At 43.1% G+C, this 16681-nt stretch overlaps 1 protein-coding gene across 5 annotated transcripts in view; it reads right to left on the reverse strand.

Moving 5' to 3' along the window:
* The window catches only part of LOC133510966 (uncharacterized), a 79542-nt gene that overhangs the window by 32461 nt on the left and 30400 nt on the right, over positions 1-16681 (reverse strand). The window contains exon 7 of one of the 5 annotated variants that reach the window (XM_061839780.1): positions 14077-14305. The exons of the other annotated variants lie outside the window; for them this stretch is intronic. Coding sequence (XP_061695764.1) covers positions 14295-14305 — 11 coding nt within the window. The 3' untranslated portion in view covers positions 14077-14294. Of the gene's footprint in view, positions 1-14076; positions 14306-16681 lie in introns of those variants that run through there. 5 annotated transcript variants of the gene reach the window in all.

Genomic DNA, 16681 nt, shown 5'->3' on the forward strand with positions numbered 1-16681 from the left:
TTTGTGTGTTTGTGCCTCCGTGTGCGCGTATGTGTGTGTGTGTGTGTGTGTGTGTGTGTGTGTGTGTGTGTGTGTGTGTGCGATGCATTAACACACGTTAGTATTGTTTGCCTCCACATGTAAAATTTACAACTGCCCACAAAAGTCAGGTCCTATGAGAGTCCTCAAAAAGATCGTAACACATTCGAACAGTCCCCAGCAATGGGCACCAGGCCTACCCAGTTTAACTAATCCGACCTTGAAGGAGGTACAATGTAAATATTTCTCATATATTCTACAATTAGTTGAGACAACTACACTTTAACAATATTCGTTCTATTGATAGATGTAGGAATAATTGTGACTATAATTATCATATATCTGCTTCCAATAAAGAAATGCTTTGCTCTGTTCTAGATAACATGGCAGCCGCCTAGCAGGAGATAGCAAGAACATAATCATCTAATCATCAATGACCACCTGCTGCCTGTTAACGAAATGATGACCACACATGTACTCAGCAATCTTCCACACAGATGCACACACACAGAAACAAACACACTTTGTTTCCAACTATGTTTTGCTTGCAGTCTCCTTTTTGTAACATCCATGTAAAAAAATGGTGTCTTGAAACTAAATAAAGAGGTGCTGAGGAGAGGATAATCAGAGAGTGCAGTGAATTGTACGAGACAGTTCCTCTCCTCTCTCCTCGCGAGACTTGAACTGGTGTCTTTGGTTCCTGTTCATCCAGTTTAATGAATGTCTAATTGGTAATTAAGATGATTCTGATTCTTAAATTCATCTGATTTCAGCAGTTACGATAGGTGTGTATTATCCGTTTGAGAACAACTTCCCAAGATGATGACCTGTGGGGGTACATATGTGCAATATCCCCATGACTCTGCCAGATTCACAAGCTGACGGCAGTGCATCACAAGTGGATATTGAATTAATTCCACTATCAGAAACGACTGTTAACCACAGAAGAAGACATCGGAAAAGATTCAGACTACGCTTTGTCCGACACAGCATGCCAGGGGTGTCCAGACTTTTTTATCCCAAGATCTACTCCTCAAGCATCCAGTCTTAAATATTTAACACTGTTTGACTTAAAAAAATTTTTGCATCAAATATTCGTGCATAAAAAGTTTGTGCGTGGTGCACTTTATCCTCTACATTACACATCCTTGACCAAGACTTCAAAAGCAACATCTGGCTCATCTCTAATCTGAAAAATATCCAATATCTAGCTAACTTTGGTGACTTGGTCCAGTTCTGGTGCCTGCTGAATTCATGAACAGTGATCTTATCTTGCTCCCACAGCATGTCATCCTCTGTGCCATCCATGCCGTTTGTGGGGAAACATTTTTTGAATCCCAAGAGTTTTGGTTCTACAGCAGAGCCTCTAGCCCACCTGGCAAGGGCATTACGCCTTCTATCCGTTCCATGTTGGCTGTGGTCACATATTTCTCTCGAATTTGTGACTGGGCTCCAGCGTCACAGGGTCACACCACTGTCCTCATGGTGGTGCACCGTTTTTCCAAATGGTTCACTTCATTGTGCTGCCTCTGAAAAAATAGACGGCCAGGCTAATGATGGAAAGCGTATTCAGGTTGCATGGTCTTCCTACCCACGTGGTTTCAGACAGGGGATCCCAGTTTATATGTCGGTTCTGGAAGGTGTTTTGTTCCCAATAGGGGGTACCGTGAACCTTTCCTCGGGCCATCATCCATAAACCAATGGCCAGACTGAGCGCACTAATCAAGACTTGGAGGGAGGACTCTGGTGTCCTGCTTCTCACAACCCTTCTCATGGAGTCAACAGCTTACCTGGGTGGAATACTCCCACAACTGACTTCCCTCAGTGTCCACTGGGTTGTCTCCTTTTCACTTTGTACACAGTTATCCACCCTCTCTTTTTCCATCCATAGACTCTAACTCGTCCGTGCCATCCACGTTGGCCATTGTAAAGCGCTGCAAAAGAACCTAACCCAGGCCCTCTCTTCCCCGCTGTATCGTGGACAGGGGTCCGGTCTATGCCATGCGTCGGCTCTTGTCGTCGCACCGTAGGGGTAGGGGGTGCAGTATCTTGTTGACTTTGACTTTGGTCCCAAGGAGAGGTCGTGGGTTCCTTTCCGGTTGATTGTCGACCCCTCGCTCATCAGAGACTTCCATGCCACGTATCCTGAGACCCCGGGTAACGACTGGCACTGGACGGCCCTGGGGTGGGTTACTGTGATGGGTGTGTCTTTCCCCGACTCGGTGCGCACCAGCTCCAATGAGCAGATTTGCCCACCCATTCTCATCTCACTAATTATGGCACTGATATATTTCCACACACGCGATCTGGTTCTTGCCAGATCGTTGTACTTCCAGGTAACGTTCCCGCAATTCCATGCCCTTGTCTGTGTTGCTCTGTGCAATGAAACCTGCCTCGTTGATGAACCTGCCTCTACGCCTGATTCTGATTGATTCTGACACTGCTGCTTGTTTGGACTGCCTGCCTGTGTACCAACCTTGGACTGAAAAAATACGCTTCCCAAACTGTATCTGGTCATGCATTGTGGGTTCAGCCTCGTGTTCTGAGCATGATAAAATTAAAATTTCAGCCACATTACTCAATCTCATACTCTTTTCACTTTTAAGACATTCTTAGCCAGCTCTTCCTTTAAAATAATCTCGACTCCATTTCTCTTCCAATCAATTCCATGGTAAAATAATTTAAACCCTGCTCCTAAACTCCTTACTAACTGCTCTCTTGGATGCACAATATATCACCCTTTCTCCTAATGTCAACCAAATTCAGAGTTTTTCCTGTCATTGTCCCAACATTCAAAGTCCCTACACTCAGAATCAGCTTTATTGGCCAAGTGTGTAAAAACACAACATTTTTTTCTCTGGCAGTCGGTGAATAAGAGGAACAAGAACAAGGAATAAGACACATTTATGGTTATAGGAACTATTCCTTATCAGAGTCACAGATGTGCAAGATGTAAAGTCTTCTTCATTGTGAACTGGGAGGATAGGTAGAGTGTGTCAACGCCCCACATTGTGTTACGCTTGTTCAGAGTGCCTTTACCTATTTGCGATTCCCGTAATAGACCAGTGTAATGACAATTGTGCAAAGGGAGCAGTTTAAAGTGACGAATCGTGCAATAGTCTACAAAATATATTACTAATACTGATTGAACCAGCAGTATGTGAGTGTGTGTCCCAACAGTGACACAAGGCAGAAATTAGTAGTTCGCTGATCAAGAATTTAATGACTTAATTGCCACAGGGGGGAAAAAAACTGTTCAGATGCCTGCTAGTTTTGACTTACACGGATCTGTCACGCTTTCCCGATGAAATGAGTTGAAAGAGCTGGTGGTCAGGATGTGCAGGGTCCGAAAGGATCTTGCCCAATCGGGACCTAGTTTGCATTGTGTGCAAGTCTTCAATAGTGGGTAGAGTGATGCCGACAATCGGTTCAGCGGTTTTGATTGTCCGTCGCAGTTGGAGTTTGTCCTTTTTTGTGGTGACCCCAGACCAGACTGTGACGGAGGTACACAGTACTGATTGGATGACTGCTGTGTAGAACTGTCTAAAAACCTTTTGTGACAGGCTGTGTTTCCTCAGAAGCCGCAAGAAGTATATCCTATGCTGAGCTTTTTTGAGGAAGGAGTTGATGTTCGTCTCCCATTTCAGGTACTCTGAGACTGTAACTCCTAGGTACTTGAAAGTCTTGACGGTTGACACAAGACAAGGTGTAGGCTCTATGCATTTCTCTTCTTCTGCTGATGAATCCCCTTTCCTCTTCTTCTTTGTCTTCGACCCACAGTAGCAGAATTTCCACCGACGGGCTGCAGGTTAACGGTACTGGTGACGGGCGTTGTTAACCTGGGCCACGACCAATCTGGTATGGTATTCTTAAGATCAGGGGTCACCAATGCCATGCCCACGGGTGCATGGTAGCCCACGAGGACTACTTAAAAGTGCCAACGAGGCATGTTCTAAAAATAGCACGTCACAAATTGTAATTACTATGATTAGTAATTGTGGTTTAAATTTTGAATCTGAGTTGCTTACATTAATGAAATGTAATATATAATGTATAATATAAAGTATTTATATATGTGTTAAGTACAAGGAGTTATGTTATTTTGAAAGTTTGCCGCAAGGAGGTCATGTAGCCCTTCATACGATCGGTGCTCATGAAGTAGCCCACAGCCTCAAAAAGGTTGGTGACCCCTGCTTGAGATGAACGCTCATATTTGATTTGCACAGTTTGACACTGGATGCCCTTCCTGACAAAACCCTTCGCATTTATCCGGGTTTAGGACAGGCCGACAGATTGCATTGGCTTGTGCCCACATAGGGCTGCATTTCCTGAAAGCAATGTTTAACACCTAAAAAAAGTTTTTTTTTTTTTAATTATATGGCTACTGGTATTAACTATTGTATCATTGTTTTATCTAAACAAAACAAATCTACAGTTCATGAAGGTTTTGTATCAGTTTGGTTAAAAAAAATAAGATTTCATATACATTACTACAGTGCCTTGTGAAAGTATTCGGCCCCCTTGAACTTTTCAACCTTTCGCCACATTTCAGGCTTTAAACGTAAAGATATAAAATGTTATTTTTTGTCAAAAATCAACAAGTGGGACACAATCGTGAAGTGGGACATAATTTATTGGATATTTTAAACTTTTTTAACAAACAAAAACCTGAAAAGTGGGGCGTGCAATATTATTCGGCCCCCTTACATTAATACTTTATCTTGTTGGAAGATAAATCTCCGTCCCAGTCTCAGGTCTTTTACAGACTCCAACAGGTTTTCTTCCAGAATGTTCCTGTATTTGGCTCCATTCATCTTCCCATCAATTTTAACCATCTTACCTCTCTCTGCTGATGAAAAGCAGACCCAACCATGAGGCTGCCACCACCATATTTGACAGTGGGGATGGTGTGTTCTGAGTGATGAGCTGTGTTGCTTTTACGGGAAACATATCGTTTTGCATTGTGGCCAAAAAGTTCAATTTTGGTTTCATTGGACCAGAGCACCTTCTTCCACATGTTTGGTGTGTCTCCCAGGTGGCTCGTGGTAAACTTTAAACAAGACTTTTTATGGATATGTTGAGTAATGGCTTTCTTCTCGGGACACTTCATTAAAGGCCAGATTTGTGCAATGTACGACTGATTATTGGCCTATGGACAGAGTCTCCCACCTCAGCTGTAGATCTCTGAGGTTCATTCAGAGTGATCATGGGCCTATTGACTGCATCTCTGATCAGTCTTCTCCTTGTTCGAGTTGAAAGTTTAAAGGGACGGCCAGGTCTTGGTAAATTTTGAGTGGTCTCATACTCCTTCGATTTCAATATGATTGCTTGCACAGTGCTCCTTGAGATGTTTAAAGTTTGGGAAATCTTTTGTATCCAAAACCGACTTTAAGCTTCTCCACAACAGTATCTCGGACCTACCAGGTGTGTTCCTTGGTCTTCATGAAGCTCTCTGCACTTTCAACAGAATCCTGAGACTATCACAGAGCAAGTGCATTTATACGGAGACTTGATTCCATACAGGTGGATTCTATTTATCATCATCAGTCAAGATTGGATCATTCAGAGATCCTCACTGAATTTTACGAGTGAGTTTGCTGCACTGAAAGTATAGGGGCCGAATAATCCCACCTTCAGTTTTTTTATTTGTTAAAAAAAGTATAAAATATCCAATAAATTTCGTTCCACTTCACAACTGTGTCCCGCTTGTTGTTGATTCTTGACAAAAAAATGTTGAAACGAAAGGTTCAAGGGGGCTGAATACTTTCACAAGGCACTCACTGTATGTATGTTGGTATTCCATTTTTGTTGTGTTCATAATGGAAAAATGTGAGGAGATAAACGATCTTCAATCTGAAACTGTACTTCATGAATTGATGAAAGTCACGATCATACGATCAAACAGACTGACAATCTCTATCAAATGCAGGCTGAAAATGTGGATCCGTTCATGGGAGTTGGACATATGGATGACCTTGTGGATTTTTTTAAACCTCTAGAAACAGCTTTGAGCCATTGAGAACAACCATCTGCTAGTGATACACAACAAAATGTATCACCCAGAGACTGTGAATTAACACCGCAATCACAGCACTTATCTGAAATATTCACACCATTTCTATCAGATGACATTGATGATTCGCCACAACCAGACTTCTTTCCTGACACATCACAATCAGACTTCATTTCTGATTCACCACAGCCAGACAGAAAAGTGTAAACCACACTTCTGAAACTCTTGACCCCAGCAATTCAAATATGCAGACAGGTGGTGAAAGAGTGAAGCATAATCGTTTCAATAATTAAGAAATCAGAAGACAAATTCATATTCCAAATTCTGAGTGGGTGGTTAATTTTGCATCCTTTTATTTAGGTAGAATAAATAATGACAATGAAGTTATTGATGAAACAATTGGGGCATTAGTCCCTGCCGATATTATTCAATTGGAAGTGGTGGGTGAAAATGTGAGACAACATGAGGTCATTAATGTGACCAATGATACATTGTTAACACATTTAAAAGTTTGCTTGAACAAATTTAAACTCAGAGGTCATATCAGACAGTAGTATTGCAAGTTCACCCACTTAGAAATCATGAAGGGTTCTGAAATTTTCATCGTAGCTGCATGTCCACTTTGAGAGAGATGATCTAAAATGAAAAATTCAGAAATCACAATGTATGATTTTGTTAACGAGTTGTTTGTGTGACACTGCTGCAAATAAGTATTTGAACATCTGTCAATCAGTTAGAATTCTGACCCTCAAAGACTTGTTAATCCGCCTTTAAAAGTCCACCACTTCTCCATGTATTATCCTGAATCAGATGCACCTGTGTGATGTTGTTAGTTGCATAAAGACGCCTGTCCACCTCATACAATCAGTAAGACTAAAACTTGTAACATGGCAAAGACCAAAGAGCTGTCCAAAGACACCAGACACAAAATAGTATAACTCTACACGGCCGGAAAGGGCTCCGGAGAAATTGCCAAGCAGCTTGGCGAAAAAAGGTCCACTCTTGGAGCAATCATTAGAAAATGGAAGAAGCTAAACATGGCCGTCAATCTCACTGGGAGTGGAGCCCCATGCAAGATATCACCTCGTGATATCAATGATCCTTAGAAAGGTGAGGAATCAGCCCAGGACTACACGACCGGACTTGGCTAATGACCTGAAAAGACCTGGGACCACCGTTTCCAAAGTGACTGTTGGTAATACACTAAGACGTCATGGTTTGAAAGCATGCATGGCATGGAAGGTTCCCCTGCTTAGACCAGCACATGTCAAGGACCGTCTTGCTGTCCAATGACCATTTGGACGATACAGAGGAGTCATGGGAGAAGGTTTTGTGGTCAGATGAGACCAAAATGGAAGTTTTTGGTCAGAATTCCACTAACCGTGTTTGGAGGAAGACGAATGATGAATTCCATCCCAAGAACACCCTCCCCACTGTGAAGCATGGGGGTGGTAGCATCATACTTTGGGGGTGTTTTTCTGTACATGGGACAGGACAACTGCACTGAATTAAGGAGAGGATGACTGTGGCCATGTACTACTACATTTTGGGGAACAACCTCTTTGCCTCATCAGAACATAGAACATGGGTCCTGGCTGGGTCTTTCAACATGACAATGACCCAAAGCACACAGCCAGGAAAACCAAGGAGTGGCTCCGTAGGAAGCATATCAAGGTTCTGGCGTGGCCTTGCCAGTCTCCAGCCCTAAACCCAATAGAAAATCTTTGGAGGGAGCTGAAACTCAATTTTTTCAGCGACAGCCCAGAATCCTGTCTGATCTGGAGACGATCTGTTTGGAGGAGTGGGCCAAAATCCCTCCTGCAGTGTGTGCAAACCTGGTGAACAACTACAGGAAAGGTTTGATCTCTGTAATTGCAAACAAAGGCTACTGTACCAAATATTAACATTGGTTTTCTCATATGTTCAAATACTTGCAGCTGTATCACACAAATACAATCATCAAAAAAATCCTACATTGTGATTTATGGATTGTTCTTTTTAAATTATCTCTCTCACAGCAGACATGCACGTATGATGAAAATTTCAGACCCCTCCATGATTCCTAAGTGGGAGAACTTGCAATATAGCAGGGTGTTCAAATAGTTATTTTCTTCACTGTATATATCTCTTGGCTGGCCTGGAAACACCTCAGGATCCCTCCAGAAGAGCTGGATGAAGTGGCTGGGTAAAGGGAAGTCTGGGTATCTCTGTTGAAGCTACTTCCCTCGCGACCCGATCCGGAGAAGTGGTAGGAAATGGATGGATGGATGGATATTCCTTATGATTCACAGTTGTGCAAAGAGTCTTCTAGCATTTACAGAAGTTAGTGTGCATCAACGCTCCACATTATGTTAACAAGAGGATAGTCCCTCCTTGCCAGCAACAGACCTCAGGAGGTGTGGCAAGGTTTTCAAATATAATGAGAATAAATGGCATTCTTTTGTATTCTGTATCCTGTATGATCAGCCCGCCATCTCCTCAGGCTCATTCAGGGTGCTAAATCCATAGAGGAATACTCCACCAAGTTTCATATACTTGCAGGTGAATGGGGGTGAGATGATGCCGCGCTTAGAAGGATTTTTTTCATTGGCTCTTCTGAACAACGTAAAGATGAGCTTGCAGTCCGGGACGAGCCCTCCTCTCTTTAGGATCTTCAGGATCTTGTACCCATTTTCATAAAAAATCCACCTCTGTAATGCCTACCATCTCATCTGTATATGAGAGAGGGACAAATGGAATACCACCTTCAATACAGCTCTGGAACATTTCAAGTTCCTATCAGTCGGCTTAGCAAACAAATATGCTTAACCAGTTTTCCAGTAATTTATTCAAGACATCCTCCATGAAATGTTCAATGGGTTTCCAATGCTTAACAGGTTTGCAATCATTTATTCATAATATCCTCAGTGACATGTTGAACAGGTTTGTATTCGTATACCTTAATGACATAACCCTCTTCTTCCTCTCCCCTAAAGAACATCACATGAATTTGTGCAAGGTCCTCCAGCGCCTTCTAGAGAACCATCTGTTTGCCAAACCTTAAAAATGTGAGATCCACCTCTCCTCAGTACATTTGTTTGACTACATCATTGCAAAAGGTCAATTACAACAGGACCAAACCAAGATCCAAGCCACCAACTGGCCCATCCCCAATACCCAGAATGAATTGCAATACTTCCTCTGATCAATCAATCACTCAAAAGCCTCTGTCATTTTATGCTGCTGTCTGGTTAATCAGGGTGACATTTAGTTAAAACCGTTTAAAAATAAGGTGGAGGCACTCATCACCAATTTGCTTTCATGCAAGGAGAACGGAAGAGAACTGCACCCCACAATTCTCTACCACACTCTGAAGCAGTTCTCCCCGACTCCTTTCTTTTATTTGCTTTCACAATTACAACATCCCCAAAAGGGGGAAGTGCAGAAGCGTTCTTTTGTTTAATTATTGTGTCCTATCTCAGCCAAAGCCCGGTAACTCAGTGATTAGAGCACTGCTTTGGTAAACCAGGGGTCGTCAGTTCGTATCTCACTAGGGCCTCCACTCCCCAAGAGGGGTTGCGTCATGAAGGGCATCCGGTGTAAAAACTGTACCAAACAAATAATAGCGTTCATCTGAGATGTCACACTGTGGTGACCCCTAACGGGACAAGCCGAAAGAAACTTACTTTGTGTCATATGTCAGGCGAGTAAATGAGAAATAACATTCGTAAGTATGGCAAAAGTCACTTCAAAGTTATTCTCCAGGTTCCCTCCATTAGTCTGGCTCTGTCTGGTATTCTCAACCAGCTACTTCCTCTTTTTGGTGCAGGTCTGTTTCCTGCTAACTTGCTAAATGAGATCTGTATTTCATTAATTCAGCAAAGCATTTTCTTCATTTCAAAGAAAATGTATGATAACTAAATTTCACAAGTTTTCCAACATTTCTCTCCTGATTATCCTACATATGATCGAAATACATGATCAAAAAGACCTCTTAAATAGGCTTTATTAATTTACATAATTAACTTGTTCAATAAAAAAGAATTCATTTCCATAAATGTGACAAGGTTCAGGGAAAAGGTTTGTGGGGATTACATAATCATCCTGGTCATCATGGTTGTCAAATTCATCAACAGTATTGTTGGGTGGTTCAGCAAGCACTGGGTATATCTCATTGAAATTGGAATTTGGAGGGGCTACAGCATTTGAGATAAGCTAGTTGAGCAATATACAAATGCAAGGAATACAACATCCACACAATGTAGGAATAGCTGCAAATACAGCTATAGTAACCAGGATGGAAAAAAAACACAAATTCTTATATTTACCAAATGTTTTGTCCCACCACTCAGACCAGGCAGAGGCCTTCATCCTGGAATGCTCCCTCATCTTGAGATTCAGAGTGCGCAAGCCTTCACTACCCCCTGTGAGTGACCCATCAGGGGCTTTATTGTTCGAAACGAACGTAGAGCACAGATCAACAAACATTGCCCAGACACCACCTTTCTCAGCCTGGAGCATGTCGACCCCAATGCGGTCCTAGAACACCATGAGTCATCTATCACACAATTGTTCTTTTATGGCAACAAAGCCTGATTCAGTATAACTTCCCAGTTTCTGCACATTATAGTGGAAGTAGTTGATTTGATCTACATTTTTATTAGGTGTAATCCACACAAAGATTGATTCCACCCCGCAGCAATTTGGTCTCGCCATCTTATAGACATAGACACACACAGTGAACAGACAACTCGTATGGGTGTCCACAAAGGATCTTCCTCTGCGGATGGCGTCACGCAAGCTCGCTCCCAGGTTCATGGATCCCTTTCCTATCACTAAGATCGTTAACCCTGTCGCTCTTTCCTTAAAGCTTCCCAGATCGATGAGAGTTCATCGCACGCTCCATGTGAGGTGGCTTCGACCGACTCGTACATCGCCATTAGTCCCCCCAGTCAAACCTCTCCGACCCCCCCGGATGATCAATGGAGGTCCAGTGTACTCAGTTCGTCGGCTTCTATCAAAGCATCGTAGAGGGCGGGGGGTTCAATACCTGGTGGACTGGGAAGGATATGGCCCAGAAGAACGTTCCTGGATCCCGTCCCATTTTATTGTACAACCTATCCTTATCAGAGACTTCCACGCAGCCCATCCTGAGGCTCCTGGGCCGTTTGGAGCCGGCTGTCAGGGTCGGGGGGCGTGGGGTTACTGTCATGGTCCTGCCGGTCCCAGCCCTGGCGGTGCAGGTCCCCTGCGCCTCATCAGGGATAATTACTTGCTTACCCTCATGAGGGTCATGGGGAGTGCTGGAGCCTATCCCAGCTGTCATTGGGTAGGAGGCGGGGTACACCCTGAACTGGTACTAGCTAATTGCAGGGCACATAGAGACAGACAACAGCCGCACTCATAATCCCACCTCGGGGCAATTTAGAATGTCCAATTAATGTTGCATGTTTTTGGTATGTGGGAGGAAACTGGAGTGCCCGGAGGAAACCCACGCATTCACGAGAAGAACATGCAAACTCCACACAGGTGGGTCCAGGATTGAACCCGGGACCTCAGAACTGTGAGGCCAACGGCCGATAGCAAAATTTCTTCTTTTAATGTCCTGAAGAACTACTTCGGCATCACCACGTTTTAATGCCACGTTGTTTCTCCTGCTTCCATCGCCAAGTTCCATGGAGTGTTTTTCTGGATTAAACGTCTCATCAAATCTTGTGAATTTGTGGATCTCATTCATAATGTGTGATGTAGCACTAAAATCTATTATCACTCCATGTTTCTCATTGTTATCTGGGAGATACTGTTGACCGACCTTGAAAACAAATGTCTCTTCCTCTTTATGTTTCTGTTCTCTTTCTACAGTTTGTTTGGTATCATCTTTGTTCTTGGATTTTCTTCTGCATGTATCATCGTGTGTAGACCTTCTGTGATAGTGACACCACTTTGGTGTTCCTTTTTGCTGAATGTCTTCGTAATATTTGAAGAGCCATTTTACCGTCGTCTGCCGCCTCCCTCAGAACCAGCACCAGGATAGTGTCGTTGAGGAACTGGATCAGCTCCGCGAAGCAGTCTGCGTTCAACTCCAGGTCAGGGTCTTCAGTGGAAAGGATCGTGTCTTTCAAGCCGTTGATTTTGAGGTAGCCAAGAAATTTTACCTCCCACAGTTCAGGGTTCTTTTCGTTGCTGTTGAAAGCTAATCTCTGCCATCTTCCTCCACTTGTGCTGTGCCTGGGCCCATAACCTGTTGCATTTGTACTTCCAGGTTCTTCATTAGTTACAGGGAAAATACTTGATACCATCTCTTTCTTTATATATATATGGATATATTTATTTATGCCATAGACGCACACAGTGAATAGAGTGACAGTGTTTCCGGTATCACCATACATCCCATAATGCAATAGAACAGAAAGGAAACGCGTCCTTACAACTTATTGGTGTTAGTGAATCACGTGGACCCCCCGTGTCAAAATATGAGAACATAATTCAGCACAGTCATACAGGGTCCAAACAGCCCATATCATGGAGTTAGGTACCCCATACTCCCGAAGAACCCCCCACAAGACTCCCCAAGGGACACAGTTGAACGCCTTCTCCAAGTCCACAAAACACATGTAGACTGGTTGTGGGAACTCCCATGCACCCTCGAGGATCCGGCTGAGGGTGTAGAGCTGGTCCACTGTTCCACGGCCAGGACAAAAACCACATTGCTCCTCCTGAATTTGAGATTTGACTTCCCAATGTACCATCCTCTCCAGCACCACTGAATAGACCTTACCAGGGAGGCAGAGGAGTGTGATACCCCTATAGTTGGAACACACCCTCTGGTCCCCCTTCTTAAAAATGGTGACCACCATCTCGGTCTTCCTATCCAGAGGCACTTTCCCTGATGTCCACGCAATGTTGCAGAGGTGTGTCAACCAGGACAGCCCCACAACACCCAGAGCCTTTAAGAACTCCAAGCGAACCACCTCGTTGACCTTAACCCCAGAGATAGAAGAGCCTGCCTCAGCAAACCCAGACTTGGCTTCCTCATGGCAAGGCATGTTGGAGGACTTGAGGTCTTTGAAGTATTCTCCCCACCGACTCACAACATCCCGAGTTGAGGTCAGCATTGCCCCATCCCCACTATACACAGTGTTGACGGTGCACTGCTTCCCCCTCCTGAGCCGCCGGGCAGTGGACTAGAATTTCCTTGAAGCAGTCTTGATGTCGTCCTCCATTGCCTCACTGAACTCCTCCCACACCCAGGTTTTTGCATCTGTGACCACCGAAGCTGCATTTCGCTTGGCCGGCTGGTCGCTATCAGCTGCCTCAGGAGTCCCACAGGCCAAAAATGCCCAATGGGACTCCTTATTCAGCTTGACAGCATACCTCATCGTTGGTGTCCACCAACGTATTCGCTGATCCACCAGCTGGAAAGTGTTGGCCTCACAGTTCTGAGGTGCAGCATTCGATCCCGGATCCACCTGTTTGGAGTTTCAATGTTCTCCCCGTGCCTGTGTGGGTTTTCTCCGGGCACTCTGGTTTACTCCCACATCCCAAAAACATGCATTAATTGGTGACTCTAAATTGTCCCCATTTGTGATTCTGAGTGCAACTGTTTTCTGTCTCCATATGCCTTGCGATTGGCTGGCAACTAGTTCAGGATGTACCCTGCCTCCTGCCCGAGGACAGCCAGGATAGAATCCAGCACTTCGTCGAGCCTTGTGAGAATAAGTGGCCGTGATAAAAAGGCAAATATATATGAAGAAGCTTGTATATTCACGTAGATTAATGCAGTCTCAAACAACAAACAATCTAACATCTAACAATACAAAATACAAGGCTTAAATACAAGGCATAATTCGCATCAATGAGCCGCAGATGAGGAGCTGCTGCCGGAGGAAGCTGGGCACAGGGCACTGGCCTTGCTTTTTTTTTTTAAGTTTTGCACATAAGTTGTAAACACCAGCATCCATATTCCTCTTATTTTGTGTTAAAAAAAAAAAAGATGTTTGAGAAGATGGAATTGTTTTTAATTTCAAATTTAAAGGTCAAGTGTCATGAAATGGATGACTTTTAGTATTTTGTAAACAGTATGTTACGCCATTTGTTTAGATCTGAGAAAATGAATCAGCATTGAAAAAGTAACAGTGTTTACAAGTTCAACGTTGCTTACATGTTGTAACCCCAATTTGCCTTTTGTTGTTGAGGTTGACTTTTCTGATTCAAGACTCAGGGCAGTTTAGGCCAATGGGTTTTCATTTGACCAAAAGCTGTATCCCTGTGCTTTCTTCTGGCGTCACCTCAGTCCTGCAGAACAGAATTACGTCATAGTCAGTGGTGAGTTGCTGGCCATCGCTAGATGGTGCGGCAGATCCCTTTGTGTTCACCTTCTACAAGTACCTTATCTACAATGTCTGCCCGAAGACTGTCAGGCACGCTAGTCTATGTTTTTGACCCATTTCAGGTTCCCTGATCATCAAGTCAGATGCACTTTCCAGGATATTCAGTCCTTGCTCTCATGAGTGCACTCCTGAGATCTGTGGTCCAAGCTGAGCATTTAGTGGCAGGTGGACATTATGGTGCTCAATGCTGCAATAGACATTCAAGTGCTGGTGTATACTCCTAAACATAAATTGTTTGTTCCTGCGGATGTTAAACCAGACGTTTTGCAGGGGCGACACAGTTCCAAGGTGGCCTATCATCCAGGAGTTAGCTGCACTCAGTTTCTGATCGCTGGGAGGTTTTGGTGGCAGTGCAAGGACATTAGAGAATTTAGGTTTCATTGTTTGATTGGTAGTTTGAAGTTTTTATTTGTAGGTTTTTATTTGCTATGTTTTTGCCCAGCTCTTTTTATTGGCAGTTGTTGGCCTTTACCTAGTCAAGTCAACTCTTTGTTTTTTGTTGTACAATGTTGATTTGTTATTCGTATTACTTATTTGCACCCTTGGTTCAAAAAGGCTATGTTTGATTGCTCATCTACTTTGTAATTGTCTGTCTTTTACGTTCCGTAGTTTGTCACGTGTTATGAGTTGTAACAATCTATTTATCTATCTATGTATCTATCTATCTGCTCACATCCAGACAAGTTTCAATAAACCAATATAAGATAAATCCAAATTCTTAATTTACTTTGGTTTTCTTTGAGCAATGACTTTCACACAATGCACAAAAACACACCATAGATGGTATTGCTGGGGCTTCTAAATGACGCAAATAACAATAGCCCTAACCATGCTGGAGATAGATTTTTTTGAAAATTTGATCAAAACTAATGCCGTGTAAATTATTTATGATGTATTCTGAAATGAGTTGGCCCAGCGCGTTGTCTGTGAGTAATCACAGACATGACAAAGACATACTCAGGAGAAAATGAATATGAGCATAGCTGGAGCACAATTTTACATTCACATTTGTGTCTCAAGGCGTTTCGTACAAATACTGTATGTTGTACCTGCAAGGAATACATGCTGTCTCCGCAATTTGTGCTTGGTGAGGAAAAGGCTGTTAGAAGAGTGAATGACTATTATGATCACGCAAAAGTGCAATCATAATATTTAATGATGTGTCACTTTTGAAAAACTGGAACACACGTGAATATTCTGAGGCAATTTCATTGAATGAACAAGGGCATCATTAAGTCACTTTCAATTAGCCAGCACAGCTTGTCATCAAAAGGTTGACATTAGACTTAAGACTTGATAAACTGTATATAACTGCACTTCCTCTCATTAATAGTCACATTTCAACAGGGGTTTTGTTTCCATGTTTTCTGCAATACCTAATGTTTATTCACCATTTTGACAATTTGTAGTGTATGATAGCTTAATTTCTATGTTTTCAAAGAATATTTTATTTTAGATAGATTTCTGAGGATCTTAGACCTCAAGTTATTTTCTCTTTTGGGCATTTTTCCTTAAAGGAAGACTCTCCCCAAAATTCATATGTACAATAAACCCTCCAATGTGAAGAAATATTATTATTACATATATTTTGGACATTAGTTGAAAATGAAAATCGAAAATAAAGAAAATTTTTGAAAATCTGGATGTGTGCCAGCTTTCACAGCCAAACGCGGAAGAAACATCTTTGACTCCATCCCTGGCGTCTCCAGTGCTTAGCATATCAGACCATTCATTCTACCTCAGCCAAGATGCAAACTTGTTCTGCACCAAAACTGAGAAAACACACCCAAATTTCTTCTTCTTTAACCTCCCATGGGGTTAACCTGACAGGATACAGCTGTGGCTGTCACAGTTGAAGCTCGTTCACCAGCAGGGGAAATTTCCTCGGATCTAATCATTGCTGGTTATTAGCTGGTGAGTTATAGCCTCTCGTGCTAGTGCTGCATAAGCAACAACATCTGTTATGAGGGTGGCGCAGCTGTTCAATGCCGGACTTCCGTGTGTGGAGTTTGCATGTTCTCCCCGTGTCTGCATGTGTGTAAACTTGCCTCCTGCCCGTTGACGGCTGGGATAGGCTCCAGCATTCCTACGACTATCGTGCAGCTCAGAAAATGGATGGATGGATATATACATGAAAGCACACTACATTTCCCGGTTAGTATTTACGGCGATGCGTGCATGCAAACCCCCCATTCCCGCCGCTGGTCGAACGTGACAAACGGTGTGCTTGAAAAGTACAATTTGGTTGGATGGATGGATATATGTGTGTAAGCACACAACA

Source organism: Syngnathoides biaculeatus, chromosome 1 (genome assembly GCF_019802595.1).
Source record: "Syngnathoides biaculeatus isolate LvHL_M chromosome 1, ASM1980259v1, whole genome shotgun sequence".
NCBI lineage: Eukaryota > Metazoa > Chordata > Actinopteri > Syngnathiformes > Syngnathidae > Syngnathoides > Syngnathoides biaculeatus.